At 40.4% G+C, this 26,130-nt stretch overlaps 1 protein-coding gene across 10 annotated transcripts in view; it reads left to right on the forward strand.

Moving 5' to 3' along the window:
- The window catches only part of OSBPL1A (oxysterol binding protein like 1A), a 231,010-nt gene that overhangs the window by 26,576 nt on the left and 178,304 nt on the right, over positions 1–26,130 (forward strand). For 7 of the 10 annotated variants that reach the window (XM_070050377.1, XM_051851325.2, XM_070050375.1 and 4 more), the window contains 7 exons: positions 5,741–5,852; positions 11,226–11,311; positions 12,518–12,662; positions 23,658–23,719; positions 24,097–24,141; positions 25,466–25,539; positions 25,649–25,712. In XM_070050377.1, the coding sequence (XP_069906478.1) occupies positions 5,741–5,852; positions 11,226–11,311; positions 12,518–12,662; positions 23,658–23,719; positions 24,097–24,141; positions 25,466–25,539; positions 25,649–25,712 (588 nt within the window). The remainder of the gene's footprint in view (positions 1–5,740; positions 5,853–11,225; positions 11,312–12,517; positions 12,663–23,657; positions 23,720–24,096; positions 24,142–25,465; positions 25,540–25,648; positions 25,713–26,130) is intronic. The other 3 variants (XM_070050380.1, XM_070050381.1, XM_070050382.1) reach the window with 1 other exon arrangement.

Below are 26,130 nucleotides of genomic sequence, written 5' to 3' on the forward strand. Positions count from 1 at the left end.
AGAGCTGGATCAGAAGTGGAGCAGCTGGGACTTGAACTGGCCCTACCTTTTGATTTCTTACCTGTAGTGAATGTCTAGCACTGTGAAATAGTTTTGCCAGTTTTATACTTACCTTTCAGTATAACAGTTCTTTGAGCTCTGTGAGCCATTATAGCCATAAGTCACTTCATCTCATTGACCTAAGTTTTTAATGATCTGCAAATTAACTATGTGGTAGAGTGTGTTCGTTGACACTTTTTATTGACTGTTAAGTTGTGTGATCCCAAATAGTTTTTGTATAAACACACGATTGGAAGTATATATGCATTTTTCACAGGTTATAGAAGAAAGAATTTGTTAATGTTTCAGTTTTCATGGTTCTAATGACTAGATTTAATGAATTTTTATATAAATTGTAAGTCAACCCAGTAAAATGCACTAACCATGTGAGAATTAGTGCATTTCACACTGTTCATGCCCATTTGTTCATGTTGACTCTGGTGAAACAGATACGGGGTCTTACTAAAGGTGAGAAAGAAGTGCTGGTTGAAACAGTAAGCAGTAGGTTTACTGCCATGCTGGACTCTGCTGGTTTTCAGGCATGAGCTGCCGATGGTGTGGACTGCTTGCTGTTTCCCTTTCAGAGCCTGTGCTTCTCAGTTTTTGCTGTGTACCTGATAAGTTTCTATTGCCATCTGTTTCCATATGGCCCAAATACATCCACTCCTGAAAGCACAGTTCATTTGTAATCTCTGTGAATTTGTTTCTGATTTCTTGCGCTTGGAAGGAAGCCGTGCTTTTTCTAGTTTTCCTGGGACTTTATAGCACTTTGACTCATCTTCTGCCTTGTGTTGGAATCATCGTGGTATGGTCACATTAATCTTGCAAGGAATCAGCACATGCCTTTTTTTTTTTTTTTTTTTTTTTTTGGTATTCCTTCTCCCACAAACAAAATCCAGGTCTAATTCTCCATCTTTGTGATACTGAGGTAAAACCATTCGTTGTCTGTGAGTGGGTCTTCACATGTTTGGCCCTTTCTGTCATTTTCTTGAACTTGGAATGTGAGAGCATACTAAATTGGATCTCAGCTTGATTTGAACATTGTCATATTTATTGTGCTATCTGCTGTATCAGAAAATAATATTTAGCTGGAGCTAAATGGTTGCATCTCACAGGAAGGCAATAAAATTTATGTGCCCAGGCATGAACAGTTTAATTTCTGATTGTACTCATGAAATAATTGAATTATTTTGTTCTGATGTGATCTTTTACCATGAAGACACTTTTAAATATTATTCTGAGATTTTGTTATTTAATAAATAGAATGTTGCATTGAAAGGGATTTGGTTCATTATAAGGTGCTTTGAGTTCTTGTCCTCTGGAATATATGAAACAATCCCCCCCCCCCCCCCAAGTTTAATGAGTGCTCTGGGCTTTTCTTGGTACATTAGTGACCCCTACTGTTCATTGGTAAAAAATAGTATGAAAGTTTTAAAATCTTAGCATTTATTCCTTTATTTTTCAAGTGCAGCTAGAATGCTGGAGTTTTTATACTTTTTATAATCAATTAAAAATACAGCTATGACTTTGTACTGGACTTCTGTGTTTCTGTCTGCTCAGCCTCCACACATCTCTTCTGTTTGGGGGAATCTGAAGACAGGCATAACTTTCTTATCTGCTCCCCGGAACATGGCTAGGCTCAGCCAATGATACATATACCAGTCCTGGTCTTTGAACTTTAAAGGAATGACCAATGCCCAAGTGTCCACGGGCAGCCCTGCCATGACAGGTTGGCATCCTATAGCACTATTCTGGCTAAGCCCTTTGCTAAGTGTCCCATGGTTTCTCTTATATTTTTTTTTAAACTGAACTAATGAGCTACCCAATATACTTCCAATCAAAACTATAATTAATTTAAAAATACAGCTATAATCAGTGTACTAAATATTTGTATTTTGGCATCAACCTTTATTTTTTAGTGGAATTGGGGATACATGTACATTTAAAACAAATGCTTACATTCCATGCCTCAGAAATCTCTCAGCTAACATGTCGAAAGTACGTACATTCCTGGGTTAATACATGCCTCTAGGGCTCTCTAGGACACCACTTCTCATGCCTATGTGTTGAAGGCACTGTCCAAGATGACATGTTTCATTAGTAACAAATGACCCCCCAAAGTAGAAGTCTAGACATTACCATTCACTGTGGGCTGGGTTCTCTAGGTTGCTGACTCAGATGGAGGTTAACGTGTGGCAGGTTGGCAGATTGGCAGATTTTCCTAGTGTGGGGTCACTGCTGTAGAAGGGAGGGGTGGGAGAGGCCAGAGACTGAAGTCACTTTCTTGAACCTCTCCTTGTGTCTTGTAAGAGTTCAAGTAGGCATAGTTTGTAAATTTCTTCTTTGTAACTGTTGAAACCTGAAGTCTGAATGACGAAATTGCTTAGCAAGTACATTTTTTTCATGTGGAATTTCGTTTTTTTTTTTTTTAAAGATTTATTTACTTATTTGAAAGTCAGAGTTACACAGAGAGAGAGGCAGAGAGAGAGAAGGGGGGTCTTTCTCTGATGGTTCACTCCCCAGTTGGTTACAATGGCCGGAGCTGCACCCATCTGAAGCCAGGAGCCAGGAAGGAGCTTTTTCCGGGTCTCCCATGCGGGTGCAGGGGCCCAAGGACTTGAGCCATCTTCTGCTTTCCCAGGCCATAGCAGAGAGCTGGATGGGAAGTGGAGCAGCCGGGTCTCGAACCTGAGCCCATATGGGATGCTGGCACTGCAGGCCAGGGCTTTAACCCGCTGCGCCACAGCGCCGGCCCCATGTGGAATTTCTCTGAGATAGTTGTAGCAGAACACCTTCCTTAAAGAATCAGCATGAGAATATTCATAGTAGCATTATTTCTAACAGCCAAGAGATTCATCGGTTAACGAATGGATAAACAAAATGTAGTATGCCCTCACAGTGAACTGTTATTCATTAGTACAGGAGAGTGAAAAATTGATACATGCTGCAACATAAATGAACCTTGAAAATTTGCTAAGTGAAAGAAACCAGGCACAAAAGGCCTCACAGTGTAGGATTCCTTTATAGAAATGCCCAGCATAGGCAGATCTGTAGAGACTGAAAGTGAATGAGCGGTCACCAGGGGCTCGGGAAGGGAGGAATAGGGAGGGATTGTTCTTGGATGCGGTGTCTGCTTTTGGGATGATTAAAACGTTCTAAAATTAGGTAGTGATGATCACTGCCCAACTCTGAATATACTAAAACCCACGGAATTGTACACTTCCACATGGTGACATTAGGCTATGTGAATTATGTCTTAATAAAGTTGTTTAAAAAGTTAATCTGGATATAGGAATAATTAAAAAGAATGTGGACAGACTATGCTAGAAGGGTCAGGAAAGAACAATGTAATTCCACTGCTGAAACGGGTACCCCGTGAGGGGAAAGTACATGGAGTTGGATTTTCATAAAACACCAGGGATGACTCGGTACAAAGAACTCCAGAGCTTGAGGGGTGATGAGAAAGAAGCTAACTCATTTGGTGTCTGTGCAAGAGCCAAAGAAGGCAGGATGGTGCTGAATTTGGGCTCAGAGAAGCATAGTTAGGTTTAAAAGAAAACTTTTTTATTACTTTTATTTTTTGGTTTGAGTCCTCCTATCTACTAGGTTACTTCCCAATTGTCTACAACAGCCTGGGCTGAGCCAGGACAAAACCAGGAGCTGTAAGGTCAATCCAGGTCTCCCACATGGGTAGCAGGGATCCAAGTACTTGAGCTATCACCTGCTGCCTTAGCAGGGAGGAAGAATCACAAGCTGAGGCAGGACTTATACCCAGGGGCTCTGACATGGGATGTGGTGTCCCAAGTAGCATCTTAAGTGTGGTGCCAAACACCCATCCCTGCATCAGACTATTGAAGAACCTTAAAGCATTTTCTCTCCATTGAGATTTTAAAAGTAGGCAGTGCCTTATCTCTTTGGGAGTGTGTGTGTCATTGATGTCACTTAAGTAGGAAGTCAGCCACTTGTCTCTTGAGGTGTTCTCTGGCTTACTGACTCTGATTCTACAAATAACCCTTTCCAGTGGTTGTTCTCATGCCTGAGAGCCTGCATTCCTCACTTGGAGGGCTTTATTTTCAGATTTAGTCTGAGGTCAGGCCTCAAACATCATTTCCTTTTCACCTTATTCATTGTTATCTTTGCCCATTTTAAAATTGGAATTTTTGTTTTGTTGTTGGATTGAAATGTTCTTTATATATTCTGGTTACATGGCTCTTATCAGATGTGTTTTGTAAATTGTTTTTAGCATCCTGTGACTCAAGCTGCCTTCTTTACTAACTTGAACTTTTTATGTAAAATAGGAAAATACTTCTCCCAAAATGCTACCTTTTTTAAAGATGGGAAATGCTGAGATGTTTTGTAAGAATTTACTTTAGTAAGATGTTAGAGGATTTCTTAACCATTTCTCTATTTTTAAAATGTGGTATGATATTCTGAAGGACAATATCTAGCTATAAAAAATGTGTTCGACAACATTATATATGTATGTTTATATACATATAAATATAAAATATCCTGGAAGAATTATGATTTACCTAGATATAAAACATATAACATATTACTACTATGTTAAAAAGTAAAATTATATTTAAAAAGTCAAACTTATGCATAGGAAAATGTTTAGAGATAATACCAAAATGTATATTGTGGTCCATATAGTGACCAGGATAAAAAATGTATTTTTCCCTGTGTTTTTTAGATTTTACTTAAAATTGTTTTTTTAAACTATAAAGTCACCTTTAAAAGAATGAGAAATATTATGACCCAAATCATGTGTAACATGTAGTGACCCAGGATATCACTTCATGTGTCATAGGCACCATCCTCGCAGAGGTTAGAACAGCACTTAGTGTGACTCTAACACAGACCCACACAGACCCTCCTTGTTTGCTGTGCATCTCAGGATAGCCGTGTAGCAGATACCTAACATTGTCTCCTTATTTCTCTATTTCTTTGCAGTCTCATTTTATAAGAGACCCAGTGATATCAGAATTACAAGGATACTTCAAAATTAGTGGGAAAATGGAACTAAAAGATGACTTTATTTTGTTGTCAAATTTTTTTTAAATTCATAGTTTTTTCCACAGTGGACATTTTCCATGAACTTTAAAAAACCTTCCATAATGTTTTTCATGACCTTTGTATGTTACCAATTAGTTTGAAATTTCTAAAAAAGTAGTTAACCCTTAGAGTAAATGTGAATATCCTTGATTGTGAAATATTGGCTTTTGTGTTTGTGTTGTTTTATACTGTTTCTTTGATAGTGGTATATGAATATTCATAAGCCTGCATTACTTTAGGAAATAATGTTCTATCTTCTATGAGATTAACTTAATTATAAATTATCTAGAGTTTGTTGGGAAAATTATTTCCCAGTAGTTCTTGGAGAGATGCTATGAAGTGAATGTACTACTTATCCTAATTTAAATAGTGGCTTTGTTTACTTGCATATTTAGTTTGACCACACAAATTATTTTGATGAAGCAACCAAATAATTTGATTAAAAATTATAGAAGTTGGTAGCATTAGCAACTGTTCAGGCAGTTGCCAGTTATGAGAATTAGTTGAATCTGTTATTATAGGCATAACTGATGTGATATAAAGATTCATACATAGTACTTTTTAGAAAATATAGTAATCATTGTTTTGGAAAAAACTGTAATGCAATAAAGTCTTAATAGCTCAAAATATTTTTCTTTTTTAGGAGTTGGTAATGCTTCTCTTAGAATATAATGCTGATACCACAGTTGTTAATGGGAATGGACAGACAGCAAAGGAAGCCACTCATGACAAAGAAATCAGAAACATGCTTGAAGGTAAGTACATGAACAGCATTTACTTGAATTGTAGCCAAGCTGAGCAAATGAATAAAGTGACTTCTGAAACAGCAGCACAGATGAGAACAAGCCTGTGTGTTAATGATAAAATCACTGGAAAGTCACTAAGTAGACATAAAATTATCCAAATGGGAGTTTCCCCACTTAAATATCACATTGTACTTCAGTGATATGTACAAATATTGTGAATCAATCAAAAAATCAAACATTTTAAAATAAACTCATAATTTATACAAAGTTACAAGTTAAAAAAATCTGTTGAGTACTTGAAAAAATCAGGAATTTAGAGACCTGAAGGTCTATGGCAGATGAGCTTATGCAGCATGATGGAGAAGCACAAACGTGCAGCACCGAGAAAAACGGTAGGAGGCACAGCTGTTGGGAGTCATTTGCTACTGGGAAAGTCAGCTCTGGCCAGCAGGGTTTTCCTGTGGCCTTCATCACAGCGGGACAGGTGGCAGTCATTCCGTGCTGGATCAGCTTCATTGTTACAAAGATGAAAGATCAACATAGGATAATTCTGTGAATGGATAATGCATGGCTGCTGTTACTTGTTGGTAGTCTTTCTAAAGCAGAGAAGAGAAGATCTTTAATTTCTACTTTGTGGTAAAGGTATTGAGTTAGAGTAGCAATTTCACAGTTTTTTGTTTTTTTTTTTTTTTTTTTTTTTTTGACAGGCAGAGTGGACAGTGAGAGAGAGAGACAGAGAGAAAGGTCTTCCTTTGCCGTTGGTTCACCCTCCAATGGCCGCCGCGGCCGGCGCGCTGCGGCCGGCGCACCGCGCTGATCCGATGGCAGGAGCCAGGAGCCAGGTGCTTTTCCTGGTCTCCCATGGGGTGCAGGGCCCAAGCACCTGGGCCATCCTCCACTGCACTCCCTGGCCACAGCAGAGGGCTGGCCTGGAAGAGGGGCAACTGGGACAGAATCCGGCGCCCCGACCGGGACTAGAACCCGGTGTGCCGGCGCCGCTAGGCGGAGGATTAGCCTAGTGAGCCGCGGCGCCGGCCTTCACAGTTTGTTTTTACTTGAAATGCAGAAAAGGGCAATATAATTAGGTATTACAGGGTATTGATTCTTACTTTGCTTTTTATTACTTTGCAGTCAGCCTTCAGAATTAAAATTGTCTCCTATGTTCTGTAATTACAAAGTAATATCTGCTCGTCAGACATCTCTAAGTCAGTGCCTTTGCTCATTTCTGCATTTAAAATGAATGTGCTCATTGCCAGTGAACAAGTGAATCGGCACATCCACTGTAGTACGTGATTCCCAGCTATGCAGAACATGTTAGATGTGGTCCCTACCATTTAATGAATATATTGTGACCCAATGGAGAGGATGAGGTATTATTTTTGATTCTGTCCTGTCGTTTTAATGTATCAAGATGAGAACCAAAACTGAGATTTTTCCTGACAGACTGGAATGTTAGATGAGTGTGACAAGTTGACATTTAATAAGGGAAATTGTAAAGATGTGCTGTAAGACCCTTCCAAAAACCCAAACTGCATGTGAATAAGGCCTTGGTTGACTTGACTAGTAATATGATTTGTCAGCTGATACTGTCCTAGCCTGGGAAATAGAAGCTGAGACTTAATTGAGTGATTATGCTGTAATGAGATCCCCTTAGCCAGATATAGTATCATCTGTGGATAGAGCATTAAATGGGTTGTTGGCAGACTGAAGAATGTGTGTGGAGCAACTCACCAAGATCACAGGTAGAGCAGAGTCCATGTCATAGGGTAATAAACAGAGATGGGATGTTTCACCCCAGAAACATGGGGCACTTTGTTTCATTACTGGTGATGCTAACTGATCACTCAGTAGCCCACTGTCTTTTTCCATTTGTAATTAGTGAGTTCTCTTTGGGGATAAAAGTTGAGACCATGTAAGCATCCTATTTACCAATGAACTTTATAGTTAGTTGTTTTAGTATTCAGTGATAATACTTGTCTAAATAATTATTATAGTGATTGCAAAGTAGTAATTTTCTCACAAATGTAGTATATTTGCCAGGTACTCTCCTCATTTCTAATATAGTACTGCGCATATATATATATATATAAATATATATATATATCAGGATATATATATATATATATATATTAGGATAGAGGTACACTACATGACTTTTAAGATCCCTACTAATCTATATTCTGATTGAGAAGAGTTTGACAGTCATATTAAATTTTTATAGTATAGATGTTTTTATTAGATCTGGAATATTGGCTTTTTAAAAATTTAAAAACCTTTTTTTCATGTGCATGTAACACTTTTGCATTTTTATGGGACACAGTGAAATATTTCTTCACATTTATACAGCATAAGCCAATCAAACCAGGCAACTCGCCTTTCTGTTATGCTTGCTTTAAAAAATTCATTGAAATATAAAATATATGCCCGGTGCCGTGGCTCAATAGGCTAATCCTCCACCTGCTGCGCCGGCACACCGGGTTCTAGTCCTGGTCGGGGTGCCAGATTCTGTCCCGGTTGCTCCTCTTCCAGGCCAGCTCTCTGCTATAGCCCGGGAGTACAGTGGAGGATGGCCCAAGTGCTTGGGCTCTGCACCCCATGGGAGACCAGGAGAAGCACCTGGCTCCTGGCTTTGGATCAGCGTAGTGCGCTGGTCACAGCGTGCTGGCCGCAGCACACCGGCCGCAGCGCACCAGCTGCAGTGGCCATTGGAGGGTGAACCAATGGAAAAGGAAGACCTTTCTCTCTCTCTCTCTCTCTCTCTCTCTCACTGTCCACTCTGCCTGTCCAAAAAAATATAAATAAATAAATAAAATAAAATATATGCAGAAAAACATATTTCATTAATGTGCAGCTCACTATTTTCATAAATGGAACACATCTATATAAATAGAACCTACATCAAGATACAGAACCTTCTCAGTACTGTAGGAGCCCCTGTCCCAAACGGGAATGATTGCTTGTGCTGCTTGGACTAGCAGTCTTTTCTCAGTGCCCTGAAAGAACACATGACAGGGAGTGTATGGAACACGTTCCAGGAACATAGGCAAGAGTTTCAACTCCTAATCCCTATTTTCTTTTATGCACCTAGATAACTAAGAAAGAAGTATTAGAGTATATTTTATTTCCTTTACTTAAAATCTGCAACCAGCATTATTAACCATTAATTATTCAGTACATATTTATTGACCAAATATGCATTGTGCACTATCATAAATGCTTAGGATATGCAGGAGGCTAAGACTAGGTAGTTGATTTTTTTTTTTTTTTTGGACAGGCAGAGTGGACAGTGAGAGAGAGAGACAGAGAGAAAGGTCTTCCTTTTGCTGTTGGTTCACCCTCCAATGGCCTCTGTGGCTGGCGCGCTGCGGCCGGCGCATCGCGCTGATCCGAAGCCAGGAGCCAGGTGCTTCCTCCTGCTCTTCCATGGGGTACAGGGCCCAAGCACTTGGGCCATCCTCCGCTGCACTCCCGGGCCATAGCTGAGAGCTGGTCTGGAAGAGGGGCAACCGGGACAGAATCTGGTGCCCCAACCGGGACTAGAACCCCGTGTGCTGGCGCAGCAGGCGGAGGATTAGCCTATTGAGCCACGGTGCCGGCGAAATTGCTTCTTTTCTGTAATCCAAAACAGAAACCAGATCTAACAGAAAAGATACTTCATTTACATGTTCTAGGCACTTAAGCTAGGTTGCCAACAATTACTGCTTTTCATATATGTGTATACACACAAACACACACACACACACACACATATGAAAGTCAGCCTTGAGATAAGAGCTTGTACTTTGGAACCAACCTGCCCAAGTTTGTATCCTACCTTCTCTACTTTCTGGCTGTGTGGTTTTAGTTAAGTTCTGTAACATCTTGATGCTTCAGTTTCATTGTCTGCATAGTCAAGATGATAATAATACCTGTTTTACAAGTTAAGATTTATTGAGTTAACATTTTTAAAAAATATTTATTTTATTTGAAAGGCATAATTAGAGATCTTCCATCTGCTGGTTTGTTCCCCCAAAGACCTCAACTGCCAGGGCTGGGCCAGGCTGAAGCCAGGAGCTTCATCCCGGTTTCCCAGATGGGTACAGGGCCCCAAGGACTTGAGTCATATTTTGCTACTTCATCAGGTGCATTAGCAGGGAGCTGGATTGGAAGTAGAGTAGCCGGGACTAGAACCAGCGCCCACATGGGATGCTGGTGTTGTGGGCTGTGGCCTGAGCTGCTATACCACAACACTGGCCCCTAATGCATTAATATTTTTAATGTGCCTTGAGTAGCACTTATCACTTAGGAAGTGCTATAGTATTTGTTTAAGAAGTAAAAATAACTCTTATAGGGGCCGGCGCTGTGGTGCAGCGGGTTAATGCCCTGGCCTGAAGCGCCAGCATCCTATATGGGTGCTGGTTCAAGTCCTGGCTGCTCTACTTCCCATACAGCTCTACTATGGTCTGGGAAAGCAGAAGAAGATAGCCCAAGTCCTTGGGCCCCTGCACCCACGTGGGGGACCTGGAAGAAGCTCCTGGCTTCGGATTGGCACAGCTCCGGCCGTTGTGGCCAATTGAGGAGTGAACCATCGGATGGAAGACCTCTCTCTCTCTCTCTCTCTCTCTGCCTCTCCTCTCTTTGTGTAACTCTGACTTTCAAATGAATAAATAAATCTTAAAATAACTTTTATAGTCTGGAAATATGTAAGTAAATTGTTAGCAGTCTACATGTATTTATAAGGTTTTGTACATGTTTCTACCAATACTGTTTATTTTGAAGGTAGAGTCAGCATGAGAGAAAGAAATGTCTCTTACCCAAATGCCCGTGGCAGCCAGGGCTGCATCAAGCTGAAGCTGGGATCCAGGGAACTCAGTCTGTCTCCCACATGGTTGCAGGGACCCAGCCACTTGAGCCATCCTATGCTGCCTTACAAGTGTGCATTAGCCTTGGAAGCTTACCTGGGACTTAATCCATTGAGTGATACAGGTGTCTCAAGTGTTACCTTAACTGCTAAACAAAATGTCTGCCCTAATGCTATTTCTTAATGTTATTTGGCACATTTCTAAAGTTCCAAAAGGTGTGAAACCCATTTACCTACCTTTCCAAGGCAAATATCTAATAGTATTTCAATATGCAAAAGTAATTCATAATTATTTGTGATGGATATCATAGTGACTAAAGTACCTCTGGATATAAACAAATTCATCCAAACCTGAAAGAACTTGAACTCTAATCTGAAATGTAGGGCAGTGAGAACCATATAGTTTGTTACTTGAATTAGAATTCAAAACGTGTTGATTTTTCTTACCATGATCACTTTATTCTTTGTAATGATTTTTCACTTGTCTTTGTAATGATTTTTCTAATAGGATTCTGACTGACTAATGTGCATTTCTTTTGCAGCTGTAGAAAGGACTCAACAAAGAAAGTTTGAAGAATTACTTTTAGCAGCAGCAAGAGAAGGCAAAACATCAGAACTCACAGCTCTGGTAAAAATCCACAAAGCATTGCTTTACACTGCAGAAAAAGTTTCATTCATTGTTCAGTTCATAATTTAGTGAACGTGGCACCAAAAAGAAATCCAGAGATCATAAAATAGAATAAAAGTCCTTGAATATGTGAAAACAGTGAGCATGGTCATCATTTAATCAGGACACATATCAAAGGATGATTTTCTTCCCAGATTTCTGATTTACATTTGTATCCCTCCATTGAAAATTTGATTGATAAGAATGATTTTCCACAGCAAGTAGTTAATGTAAAGGCAACTTAAACTTTTTCATGTTAAGCCAATTAAAACTGAAACAACATACAAAAGGTCTTCAAAAGATTCATGGAAGATGTACATTATCTTTTAATTCTATTTTTCTACAAACTATATGTAGCTCCTTTGCACAGTATCCTATGAAGGAATATGTTTTTCTAAATGTGATGAGTGATGATTTCTGAAAGGAATGCTATACTTCTGGAAAGTAATATGCAAAGAATAAACAGTATTTTGGGGTATTGATGTCATATTAGAGCAGACTGAAAGCTTTGCCCACTTTATTTTTCTTTCTAGGAGATCAACTTTGCAATTTCCATTTCCTGCATATTCTCATTAAACATGAGACTCTAAATTCAACACTGAAGCATTGCCATTTACTTAAGAGTTATTTCAGCTCGTTTGAAAAGGCCTCTGGTTTCTAAGTATAGTGGCTAAAAACATTTTTAAATTTTGTGAAATGGAGACTATGTGAAGAAGTTTCTAAGGCAGTGAGGTGGGAATAGCAGATTCAGTAGGGCTCTGCCGTTTACACATTGAACATTTGTGGTATTCACTCTTCTGAAGGATTGGCTGTGCTCAGCTGATTCGTGGTTTTGCTGTCACAAGTGTGAATTACAGGACTGGAAGGAGCAAGCAGATCGTAGTGAGATCTTAATTTCAGGGTCTCATGGAGTGGTGCTGGCATAGTATGTGTTGTCTGTTGATGGGAGAGTTTGGGAACCCAGATACAGAATTGAGATCTTGTGGCATCTGAGGACAGGCATGGGGGTGGGAGGGTTGGCTGGTTTAGTGAGTGAGAAGCCAGACAGATGGTCTAGGTGCCAAGGAGCTGGCTGTTGTCCATGTGCTGCTGGAGCTCCTTCCTGGGGTTAGCAGAGAAAGTCTGTCTTGGAAATATAATTCTGCATTTCATTTCTTTAATTGTTAGCTCAATAGGCCCAATCCTCCTGACGTTAACTGTTCGGATCAGTTAGGAAATACACCCTTGCATTGTGCAGCTTACCGGGCCCATAAGCAATGTGCCTTGAAGCTTCTAAAAAGTGGAGCAGACCCTAATTTGAAGAACAAAAATGGTAAGCATGTTGATGACGGTCATTGTTGGTCATTTTGAAGCTATAAAATAAAGTCAGTGTGTATAAAATTATTTTTAGTATCCAGCCTTTACAAAACTGTGACACCTATTTATTTTTGAAGCCAAGGTTATTTCACATAAGAAAAAAATAAACATTAATTTGCCTCTGATTTAAGATTTAAATATGTAGTTATGCATCTCCACAGCAAGCACTAAGGATGACTTTGATAGATCTCATCTGCAGAAGATAAGTGCAGTTGATTTGTTACTTGTGGTAGTTGTGATCTGTAAAGTGCCACCAACACTGAATTAGTAGATACTGTGAGCCTCAAGTCACAACTTTTTGAATCAGTTGATCAATATATAACCATTTTATTTTTTTTAATAAAAACTTCTTATTTAATATGTAGTGTAGCTTAATTAATGGTGACCTCATTGCCACCAGCACAGTAACTGGTGCCTGATCTCTAAGCACTTTCTCTAAGGTGCATTGTTGCCATGTCATGCTTAGGAATATTAGACAGCTTTTTAAACTGTGAGATCGCCAACCAAAACTACAGAAATGTAACAGTAGACTTCACTGAAGGCTGGAACAAAAAGGATGGCTGTTGCCTAGTTCTACCTCACCGGGGAAAGTGAGTGTTGGGTAACTTGAATTTTTCACCATTGCAGGCATGTCTGTGAGTGACCAAAAGGTCTCCACCAATACTGATTTTAGGATTACAGATACATTTTAGCAATAGGCAAGTTTGCAAATATGTAACCTGCAAGAGTGAGAATCAGCTATAAATATGTGACAGTATCAAAGACAGCTGGATAACCAAAAATGTAGCTGCAAAAGGTATATTGGGTATTCAAAAGAAGAGCATTCTACCAGGGCCTGTTTAGAATGCTTCCTGTTCCTTGCCAGCTGGGACAAAGGCTTGTCAGTGGTCCCGTGAGATCATATGTTCACCTCTGTAAGAGCCTAAATCACACTGCATGGTAATTGTTGAGTTATCTAACTGTCTCCCATGAGACTGAATTCCTCAGGGCAGGCCTAAATATTTTGCTCTCTGGTTTACCTAGCAGCTAGAATAATGTTTAACTCATAACACCTAGTAAGAGTTGCATGTTTTTAGAAGGGTTGGGGTAATTAAAAATCAGTTCATGAAGGAAGAGATACTTGATGTAGACCCTGAAGTTCTAGTAGGATAAAAAAAAATAGCCATTACTAAATGCTGCTATTTGTATTTGTGATGAAAGGCACCCTCCATATGCTTTAAATAGAAGCACAATGCCATTATTACCTAGGAAGATCTTGATAAGCATGAATTTGAGAGGAAAGATGAAAAGAAAAGCATGAATTTGAGAGGGAAGATAAGAAAAGGCACTAAAGTGAAAAAAGCCAAATTATCCTCAGGTTGGTACTTCCTAGGGTGCATGAAGGGAGTGGTATGGCACAACCCTATAAATGCAGGTTAGATTTGTACCAGAGAACAGGAGTCACATAACTAATTTTACATTTTCAAGTAGCCATATTTAAAAAGTAAAAACAAAAAGCAGGTGAAATGAACATTAATAGCATATTTTGCTTAAAGGAACATACCCAAAATACTGTTTCAACATGTAACCATTTAGTGAAGACAATTACCAGTGATTTTTTGCATTCCCTTTTTGGTTCTATGTCTTCGAAATCTGGTGTTTTATATTTGTACCATAACAGGTACATTTCAGGTACTGAATCACCACATGCACTAAGTGTCCACGGTGCTGGGCAGTGCAGATCTAGACTCAGGTTCCCTGGTTAACCATGCTGTCCTTACCTCGCAAATGCTAATCTGTCTATTCTCTGCTTGTCCATCTGGCAAACCCTAAGCTCAGGGGCCATAGCAGGTTAAGCCACTGTCTGCAGTACCAGCATTCCATATGGGTGCTGGTTCAAGTCCTGGCTGCTGCACTTCCAATCCAGCTCCCTTCCAGTCCTGCTAATGGCCCAAGCGCTTGGGCCCTTACACACATGTGAGAGACCTGGAAGAAGCTCCTGGCTTTCGATTAGCCCAGCTCCAGCAGTTGTGGCTATTTGGCAAGTGAACCAGGAGATGGAAGTTGTCTGTCTCTCTATCTCTGTCTCTCTAACTCTGCCTTTCAAATAAATAAAAATAAATCTTAAAAAAAAGCTAGCTCAAACTCAACTTCCCCAGAAAGGCCTTCCCTTTGCCCTTGAGACATAGGCTCTTCCTGGAATAAAAGCTAAAAAGAGAAACTGGGCATGGAGAAGGAGAAGCACTCTAGAGAAGTGAGAGAAATAACAGTTCCTAGAAGGCAAAAGAAGAAAGAAATTGCAGACTAAAAGGGTAGGCTGTTACTAGTGTCAGGTGCAACTTGGACTGAAGAAATTGAACACTGGGAAAATGCTGTGGAATTCAGTGACTAAATGCCCAGCACTCATTTCTGAAAATGCAGGTTCTACTGCACAAAAAACCAGGTTAGATAGTTGGGCAAAAAGATTCATGAGGAACAAGATATTAGAAAAAGGACTTGATGATTTTATTCAGACAGAGAATGTAATTTAGAAAAGGAAATGTTCATGGTCTGAATAAAAATAAGTTGGGACATAGATTTTTTTTCCTTGTGAATTCTTTTTTTAAATATTTTTCCCAGAAACCTTTTATTTAAGGAATGCAAACTTCATGCATTTCATAAATACAACTTTAGGGACATAGTGATTCTTCCCACCCGCACTCCCACGGGACATATATTTTTTATAAAGATTTATTTACCTGTTCATTTATTTATTCATTAATTTATTTAAAAAGCTAAGAGAGAGGGAGAGATAGATCTTCCGTCTATTGGTTCACTCCCAAAATGCCTGCAGTGGCTGGTATTGGGCCAGGCCTGACTGGAAATTCAGATCAGGTCTCCCAGATAGGTGGTGGGAACCCAACTACTTAAGCCATCACCTTCTGTCTCCCACAGTATATGTGATCAGGAAGCTGGAATCGGGATTAGAGCTGGGACTTGAAACCAGGTACTCTTACATGGGATATGGGTATTTGAAACATTGGGCCAAATGCATTCCCAAGAGATGAGAATTTTAAAGGAGAAGCAAAGCTGAAAGGCTTGCCCTACTGGTTAAAAAGACTAAATATAAGTGTTTTGTAATGAAAACACTTTGATTCAACAAGTTATTTGTCAAGTACTCACGTGCCAGGTCCTATTACAAGTAGTACCAATCTAAAGCACTGAAGACTAAAAACAGCAAGTCCCTAATTCCGTGGAGATTTTGGCCATGTGAGATGGGAAGGTGTAGAAGGGTTTAGAATGTAGCAAGATCTGGTTCATGTTATGAAAACTGATCAGTCAAGTTTTGAATAGTGTAGACTGTAGGAGGGCAAGGAAGAGGAGAGGAGAGCAGTGCAGGGACTGTTGGAATTGTCGAGATGAGAGAGGGTACTGGATTGTATCAGGATAGTGGCAGAAAAGATGAAGGTAAAGTGTTTGGACTGACTTTGCATTTTGGAGTGCTCAGGTTTGCTAATAGCCTGAGAGAAGAGTCAACCATGATTTGATAGTGTGCATCTTAATTTCCACTAAGAAAACAAAGGCTCCAGAAGGGATGAGTTAGCAGTTGCTGATCGTGGGGAGTTGAAGACGTTGAAGTTTTGAAATACATATGTAAAAACCAAATGGGACAGTTGGAAATAGAAGCTTGAATTTAGAGGAGAAGCCTGGCTAGAGATGGCAATTCAGGAATTGTTGGCAGATAGTTATTTTTCATGTGTGAGGGTGAGAATGCCGTGTCCCATTCACTGGTTCATTTCCCAGATTCCTGCAGTGGCTGGAATGGGGCTAGGGTCTGGAGTCAGGAACTTAATCCAGTGCCTACTTGTGTGAGTAACTGTGCTCATAATATAGTCACTAGCGGCTGTGGGGCAGGGCCATGTGGTACAAATAAGATTGCTTGGGCTTCCCCTGGGGAGTGTGGAAATGGCAATGTTCAGAGCATGGTGAGCAGGTGTGGGCTGGTGAACATCTCAGAGTATCTACTGCTTTCATTTTAAGGGTAGTTAATAGATCTGACATATTAAAATCCTACTTTTTAAAAAGCCTCAACCGTGTTTTCCATAGTCTCCAGAAGCATAGTCTTCAAGGTTCACCTTGAAGATAGTGCCTCATGTGGATTTAATACAATTTTCTTTGCCTAAAAGTCTAGTAATAAGGACAGTGATTCTTTCTATATTTTTGCAGCTGTATTTTCTTAGTCTTTTCCCTGTTTTAAAAAACATGTTTTAACTTATTAAACACATTTTTTAAAAGATTTATTTATTTATTTGAAAGGCAGAGTTACAGGGAAGCAGAGACAGAGAATGTGGTCTTCCATCCACTGGTTCACTCCCCAGATGCCGCAACAGCTGGAGCTGTGCCGATCTGAAGCTAGCAGCTTCTTCCAGGTCTCCCATGTGGGAGGACTTGGGCCATCTTCTACTGCTTTCCCAGGCTATAGCAGAGAGCTGGATGGGAAGTGGAACAGCTAGGACTCGAACTCGTGCCCATATGGGATGCCGGCACTGCAGGGAGAGAGAGGCTTTACCTGCTATGCCACAGTGCAGGCCCCACTTATTAAACAAATTTGCTGATGGCCTTCTTTGATTTAGAATTCTAAACTTAGAGATTTGGTAAATACTCTGTTCTGTTTTCTCCTAGTGGCTTGTCTCTAATCATACTCATTTATTCAGTGCATGCTGAGGCTCTGCTGTTTGCCAAGAACTGTCCTAGGTGTTGGAGAACCGACAGCCAACAGACAGACCCTGTGCTCTTGGAGCTTTGACAAAAAGATAAATACGGGTGTACACATGCTGTAAGGAAGTGAGCTGCAGAAAATACAATACGATGAAGGGGATGGAGAGTGATGACAGCAAGGGGGATGGTGTTGTCTTAGAAGGCATCTAAAGGAAGGTTTTGTTTTTTTTTTTTTTTCTAATTTATTTGACAGGTAGAATTAGACAGAGAGAGAGAGAGAGACAGACAGAGAGAAAGGTCTTCCTTCCGTTGGTTCACTCCCCAAATGGCTGCCACGGCTGGTGCTGTGCCAATCCGAAGCCAGGAGCCAGGTATTTCCTCCTGGTCTCTCATGCGGGTGCAGGCCAAGCACCTGGGCCATCCTCCACTGGCCTCCCGGGCCACAGCAGAGAGCTGGACTGGAAGAGGAACAACCGGGACTAGAACTGGCGCCCATATGGAATGCCGGCGCTGCAGGCAGAGGATTAACCAAGTGAGCCATGGCGCCGGCCCCTAAAGGAAGGTTCTTAGAGGTGACCTTGTGCAGAGTTGAACTGAGTGAGGCAGTGAACCCTGGCATTCAAGGCGAAGAGAAAACAGTGTAAAAACTCTGAGTTGAGAGCTCTTGGCATGTTTGAGGAAAAGGGAAGCTGCCAGGGTGCCTGGAATAGGGCAAACTGGGGAAAGCCTAAATGATGTGGAAGGACTGACCAGAGGCCCGGCCTTCCAGGCCTTGTCAGCCATGATAAAGAGATTGGTCATTGTGAATGTAGTTTAAGGATTTTGGGCAAGATACTTGATGTGAGAGCCTCAGTTTGCTAATCAGTTGTCTTTGTGTCCTTTATTAAATAATATTTCTTTACCCATGTTTTTCTGGTAACTTTTTTTTTTTTAAAGATTTATTTTATTTGAAAGGCAGAGTTACAGACAGGCAGAGACGGAGGGAGGGAGAGGGAGACAGAGATATCTTCCATCTGCTGGTTCACTCCCCAGATGGCTGTAATGCCCAAGAGCTGCACCAATCTGAAGCCAGGAGCCAGGAGCTTCCCCCGGGTCTTTCAAGTAGATACAGGGCCCCAAGGACTTGGGCCATCTTCCACTGCTTTCTCAGGCTATAGCAGAGAGCTGGATCAGAAGTAGAGCAGCCAGGACTCAAACTGACGCCCATATGGGATACCTGCACTGCAGACAGTGTCTCCACCTGCTAAGCCATAGTGCTATCCCCTCTTGTACCTTTTAACAATCTATTTTCTTTTCATGTTTACTATTCTCTTTCATTGCCTCATCTCTTTTGCCAGCATTTCACTTTTAACAATTGTTTTCATATTTTTTTTTTTTGACAGGCAGAGTGGACAGTGAGAGAGAGAGAGACAGAGAGAAAGGTCTTCCTTTGCCATTGGTTCACCCTCCAATGGCCGCCGCGGCCGGCGCGCTGCGGCTGGCGCACCGCGCTGATCCGATGGCAGGAGCCAGGAGCCAGGTGCTTATCCTGGTCTCCCATGGGGTGCAGGGCCCAAGCACCTGGGCCATCCTCCACTGCACTCCCTGGCCACAGCAGAGAGCTGGCCTGGAAGAGGGGCAACTGGGACAGAATCCGGCGCCCCGACCGGGACTAGAACCTGGTGTGCCAGCGCCGCTAGGCGGAGGATTAGCCTAGTGAGCCGCAGTGCCGGCCTGTTTTCATATTTTAATATCCAATAATATTTCCTCTTACTGTTCTTTTTAAGAATTTTCCTTGATCTTATCTGTTTATTTTATCATCTACTTCCACAATGTCATCTTTCTGGTAGCAGAGTGCCAGGCTCTGCTTCTGATCCAGCTTCCTGCTATGTATATCCTGGGAGGTAGCAGGTGATGCCTCAAGTGCTGTGTCCCTACCCACCCAACTGGGAGACATGGACTGAGTTCTGGGCTTTAACTTTGGCCTGGCTCAGCGCTATCTATTGTGGGTATTTGAAGAGTGAACTAGCAGATGGACTGTCTGTCTTTCATATAAGATGAAAATAAAATTTAAAATATTGGGCAGACATTATGATGTAGAATATTAAGTTGTCACTTAGAATGCCTGCATTCCATGTTGAAGTGCTAGTTTGAGTTTTAGCTACTTCACTTCTGGTCCAACGTCCTGCTAGTGCATCCTAGGAGGCAGCAGGTGATAGGTGAAGTGCTAGGGCCTCTGCCCGCCATGTGAAGACTTGGATGGAGTTCTGGACTGCTGGCTTTGGTGTGGCCCAGCTTGACTATTGCACGTATTTGTGAGAAGAGCCAGCAGATGGAAGATCTTTGTGTTTATCTCTTGCTCTGCCTTTCAAGAAGATGAGAATAAGTAAACTTTAAAAAGTAAAAAAAAAATTAGAATCATATTCTTAGTTTCGTGGTGTAAATATTGTTGAGATTTAATTGAAATTGTATTCTGTGTAAATTAATTTGAGGTAAATTGGAGTCTTTATTGAGTTTTTCTCATTAAGGGACAAATATGTATCTGCAAAATTTAAAATGTGACATCATTTCTGATTTCTGCTGTATTTTGTTGTGATTGATAAGAGATGCAGAGCATTTTTGAGATGACTGGTTATGGAGACCATCTGGTTAGGGAAACCATTTCATTCAATTTAAAAAAAATTTTCATTGAATTCTTGAGTCCAGAAATGAGAGCCCTGTCCTGGGAGTTCATCTCTTGGCAGGAGCTCAGAATTTATTTTTGGTATCTGGGCAGAATTCTGTGAAAGAAGTCATGGTATCTTCTTCCCTTCTACCTAAAAGAATCATTTCTGAAAAGTGCCCTGTAGATAGAATGAAAACAAGACAGAATTGGAAGACCTTGGTAAGTCTTTTTCCTATGTGCTAGGTGGGAAAAACAAATTACTAACTTCTCAGTTGATGTCCTAACACTGGTTTTCCCCACAAAAGAAATATCATCAGCCTCAGGTTTCTCCATCAACAGTTTTGTAGATTTACCTCCAGAATAAATCTCTAACTCTTATATTTTTCTTCATATTTACTGTTGTCTCTTGTTTCCTACCAACTCTATAGTCCAGACCTCCAAGATCTTCCAACCGTGCTACTGCTGTCACTTCGAAACTTTTCTCCCTCCTTTTCTCTTGCCCACATTTGCAATTTGTTTGCTACATAGCTAGAGTGTTTCTTCTTCTTCTTCTTCTTCTTTTTTTTTTTTTTTTATTACAGAAATTGTCAAAGCTTAATAGAGTAGGGGCCAGTGCTGTGACATAGTAGGTAAAGCTGCCACTTGCAGTGCTGGCATCCCATATGGGTGCCAGTTTGAGTCCTGGCTGTTCCACTTCCCATCCATCTCTCTGCTAATGTGCCTGGGAAAGCAACAAAAGATGGTTCAAGTCCTTGAACCCCTACACCATGTGGGAGACTGGGAAGAAACTCCTGGATCCTGGCTTCAGATCAGCCCAGCTCCAGCCATCTGGGGAGTGAACCAGCAGACAGAAGATCTCTCTTTATCTCTTCTTTTCTTTAACTCTACCTTTCAAATAAACAAATCATTAAAAAAAAATACAGTATTATTATTTGATGTACTTATCTGCCTTTTCAGGAATTTTCAGTAGTGGCTATTTTCCTTTTATCTTTCCACACACACTTCCCACCTGTTGTGTTATTATTTTAAGATGTATTTATTTATTTGAAAGGCAGAATTAAAGAGAGGAAGAGACAAAGCTTCCCAAATGACTGCAACAGCTGGAACTGGGCTGGTCTGAAGCCAGGAGCTTCTGGGTCTCCCATGTGGGTGCAGGGACCCAAGTACCTAGGCCATCTTCCACTACTTGCCCAGGCACATTAGCAGGGAGCTGGATCAGAGGTGGAGCAGCCATGGCTGGCGCTGCGGCTCAATAGGCTAATCCTCCACCTGCGGTGCTGGCACCCCAGGTTCTAGTTCCAGTCGGGGCGCTGGATTCTGTCCTGGTTGCTGCTCTTCCAGTCCAGCTCTCTGCTGTGGCCCGGGAGTGCAGTGGAGGATGGCCCAAGTGCTTGGACCCTACACCTGCATGGGAGACCAGGAGGAAGCACCTGGCTCCTGGCTTCGGATCAGCGCAGCACACCGGCCACAACGCGCTGCCTGTAGCGGCCACTTGGGGGGGTGAACCAATGGAAAAAGGAAGACCTTTCTGTCTGTCTGTCTCTCTCTCTCTCTCACTGTCTAACTCTTCCTGTCAAAATAAATAAATAAGTAAGTAAGTAAGTAAATGAATGGAGCAGCCAGGACTTAAACTGGTGCCCATGTGGTATACTGGTGTTGCAAGTGGCTGCTTTACCCGTTATGCCACAACACTGTCCCCCTCCCTCCAAATTATTTTGAAGCAGAGCCAGATAACATGTCATGTCATTAGTAAATATATGAGCTAAAGGTAAGGGCTCATCTAAAGAAGCTATAAGCATATGATAGTTGCTTCACTCTGTGAACATACTACAGGTTGAGTTGTATACTTCAAGTGAGTGAATTGGAGGTGCATGAATTTGTATTTCAGTGGAGCTATTAAAAAAATATTATCCTATATTACAGTGATTTTGCTAAATCATGAAATAACAAAAGCTCACATTTCCCCAGTTATAATTTTCTTAACATTTTGACATAGTTTTTTGAACATGAATCAGATGATGTAGCTCTTTTACTGAAAACCCTTCGGTGGCTTTCTATCCTATAAAGTCCAGATTCCATATACTGGCAGACAAACTTCTGACTTGGAGAGCCGTTATGTGGCTTCTCTCTTCCTGACTATATTTTTGCCTACTAAATTACTTCTATATCAAGGCCTTTGCATTAGCTGTTTGGTCTGATGCAGTGCCCTTCCTATGTATTTTCACAGAGTTGGATCTTTCTTTTCAGCTTAAACATGGCCTATTTAGAGAGGTCTTCAGATCAAACCCTCAATCTCTAGTCTAAAGTGGTATCTCAGTCATTCTGTCACATCATTCATTTAAAAGATCTTGACCTACCATGGTTTATTTTCTTTTAAATCTTTTTTCTTATTATCTGCCTTTCCTTCTAATGCTTTCCCTATCCCCAGTTTTTTCCCATCATGTTCATTGCTGCATCCCCAGTACCTAAAATAGTTACTGGCACATAGCAGACTATGATTAAGAGATACTTACACAAAAAATTGCCAACACATGTCAGGTGCTTGCTATTTATAAAAGTTATTTGGTCTAATACTCATATATCACCTTATTCCATAAACAAAGTTCCAGTTGATAAGTTAGTTTGAAGGGACTCTTTTTTAGTTTTATGTGTAGTTTTTCTTTAGTAACTAACAGGTATTTGAAGTTAGGAGATGACTTTAGCTGTTTGATCCTTTTTTATCTTTGATCCTTCATAAAGTACCATTTCAGAACTCAATAAGTAACTATGATAAAAAAAATGTGTTTCTGTGTGTAAGGTTGAAAAACCATAATACCTTTGCAAGACTGATTCTCCATCCTCGTGTTCTCCTTTTGTCGTCCTGAGTTGTGCATCATCATGCCCTTAGCTTGAGAACTGCCTCTGCTATCTGTTCTGCACTGAGGCAGCTTCAGGGTGGCTATGGTAAACTGAATAATGGTCCCCCAAAGAGGTGATTGGTTAAGTATCTTGAGATGGGGGGGATAATCCTGAATAATGCAGATAGACCCAGTGTAATCAAAAAGATCCTTATGGGAGGAGGGAGGCAGGAGGATCAGATTAAATGGAGAGAAAAGGAATGATGGGAGAAGTTGGAAGCATAGGTTGGGATGGTTGACTCTGAAGATGGAGGAAGGGCCATGAGGCAAGCAACGTAGGCAGCCACTAGATATGGAAAAACAAGGAAGTGAATTCTCCCCCAAAGCCTCCAAAGGAATACAATTTTGTCTATACCTTGATTTTAGCCAAGTGAACAGGATTTCAGATTTCTGACTTCCCAAACTATAGGTTAATCAGTTTGTGTGGTTTCAAGCCACTAAGTTTATGGTATTTGTTACAGCAAACATAGAAAACTGATATAATAGTTTGAGGCTAGAAAGACTTGAATGATCATGGAACCTCTATAGTTTTCTGAGGTTAGTCTGATTTGTTGGCTTATTAGTTACCAAAAAGGAGATCATAAAATAGTGAAGTGACAACTTTTGGTAGGTAATTTTTTGAGGAGAAGTTGTAATTGATGAAAAATGCAGGAATATTTTATGCTGCAGTTGTAGCTTCAACTTTATACTATAATTAAGTTCTTGATGACTTTTCTCTTTGTATTTTACTCAGAGCAGAAACCTCTTGACCTTGCCCAAGGTGCTGAAATGAAACACATTCTTCTTGGTAATAAGGTATGTAATAATGGATTAAACTTAAATAATAATTTTTAGAAATTTTATGTTTGAGAGGCAGAGAGAGCTGCCATCTGCTAGTTCACTCCTCAAATGGCCAGAATAGTCAAGGGGTTGGCCTGGGACCAGAGTCAGGAGCTGGAGAGAATCCAGTTCTCTCATTTGGGTGGCAGGAACCCAAAGAGCCTCATTGCTGCCTGTCAGGGTTTGCTTTGGCAGGAAGCTGGGGTCACTGGAGTTGGGTATTGAATACAGGCTCTCTCTTGATGAGGCATGGGTGTCTTAACTTCTAGGTTAAACATCCACTCCTTAGAAAAAAACTTTCAAATATTTGAAATATATAGATGCATTTTTAAATGAAAATGTGTTTTCACCAGGTCATCTACAAAGCACTGAAACGATATGAAGGCCCACTTTGGAAGGTAGGTTGGGACAGTTTTTAATTATAAAACTGGAAAGAAGTCTCAGGTGGTTCATTTCTGTTAAGACAGTTTTTCAGTTGATTCTTAACTACAAATGTTCCCCAACTTAGAATGGTTCAACTTTGGAGTTTTTGACTTTACAATCGTGCCAAAATGATACCCATTAAGTAGAATCTGTACTTAGAATTTTGATCTTTCCCTGGGTGAGCGATATATGTTACAATACTCTGGATCTCCTGTGCACAGCAGGGAGCTTTATCACCCAGTCATCCTGGCATTCAAAAGGGGAGACAACTGAGACTCTGCAATGGACTGTGTTGCCAGCGTGCTTTAGATGCGGTGTTTTCACATGTGCATTGTGTCTAGAAAGTGCCTGTCTGTGTGTGAACGTGAGGTGTTCCGCACTTCATTATAAAGTGGACTGTGTGGTGGATGATTTTGCCCAGCTGTAGGCTAATGTAAGTTAACTGAGCATATTTGAGGGAGACCAGGCTAAGCTGGGTTGGTCAGAGGATTTGGTATATTAAGCACATTTTCAGCTTTAAGATCTTTTTCAATTTACAGTGGGTTTATTGAGATGTAACCCTGATCCTTCTTGGATCCTACAATGCACTTGGACTTGCAGAGGCGTCCACTCATTCTAGCCATCACTTCTATACTTAGAGTCTGATTTTCCTAGGTGATGAAGTTTATATGGACAGTAATGGGGGAATATACTTTTTTCTCAATAAACTGTGGAATTATAGCATTATTTTTATTATGAACATTGAACTTGGACTTGGGAACCCACCAGTATTTGAACTGTCAAATTGTCAAATAGGAAGCACATATAAAATTCTTCTGGTTCTACAAGTGTAAATGTGTTTTGGAGTTCAGTTATTTTCTGTAAGTAACTGTAGAGCACATAATTTCTCTGCATTTGCAAGTAGTCCCTCTATAGTTGAGGAGCATGTAGGCTTATATTGTATAAGATAAATTTAGGCTATTTCTCTTGTTTAAGACATAATTCATTCATAACTTTGAAGCCCACAACTGATATATTTTCTGTAAATAGCCATAAACAGCATTGTCAGAACCATAAGCTCTATCCATCATTGATGTTTTCAGTATGGCATTTCTAATGTTCCTGTCACCCTGTACTGTGTGGCATGTTTTTGTTCCTATACTTAGTGACTAAATTCATGTTTGATCATTTTTGAATGTGCAGGACTCCTATCTAGATAAAAGACTCAGATGTAGCTGTCATAACTTAATTACTTTTTAGCAGCCAAGTATTTGAATCTAGATGTGTCAGCCTGGGAAACCTTTCTCATTTTCCTCTTAGAGTTCAAGGTTTTTTGGATGGAGATTATTCTGGGTAGTATTAGAACACGGAGTCCTTTCATGGTATAGGAAACAGTGAGTATTACAATTCTTATTACATTTCAGTACATAAATTTTGAAAGCTGAAATTTTTCTCATGTACCTCTTTTGCTTTTGTCTTGATAATTTAATGTTTATTTTGAAGGCCTGATGCAGTCCATAACGTTTATCGCCAGGGATGCAAACACCTTACTCAAGCAGTATGCACGGTAAGTATGAGACATACATCTCCTAAACTGTGAGTCAGTTATGTAAGCAATTGCCCCAAATCATTTGTGAAATCCTTGGGCACTATGGAACGGTGTAGGAAACATTCCTGCATATTTTTGAGAGCAAGTGAAGTTGTGGAATATCTGTTTTGAAAAAAAAATTTAAAGAATAGAATCAACTTTTATTTATCTTCACAGATTGATAGAATGAGAGTTGAATCATCCAAAAGCATCTAAATGGAGGTTTTTAACACCTGGGGTGTGTATGTATTGGAACATGGGTAAATCTGGATAATGAAAGTTTTTCTGGGGTTAAAATAAAATCAAAAGCCTATGTCAAAATCAGGGGTCTTCAGGTCTCTGTATTCACTTCCAGCTATTTTACTTTGACCAAGCAGGTAAAAGAGACAGGAATCCA

The sequence above is a fragment of the Oryctolagus cuniculus genome, chromosome 10 (assembly GCF_964237555.1).
Source record: "Oryctolagus cuniculus chromosome 10, mOryCun1.1, whole genome shotgun sequence".
Lineage (NCBI taxonomy): Eukaryota > Metazoa > Chordata > Mammalia > Lagomorpha > Leporidae > Oryctolagus > Oryctolagus cuniculus.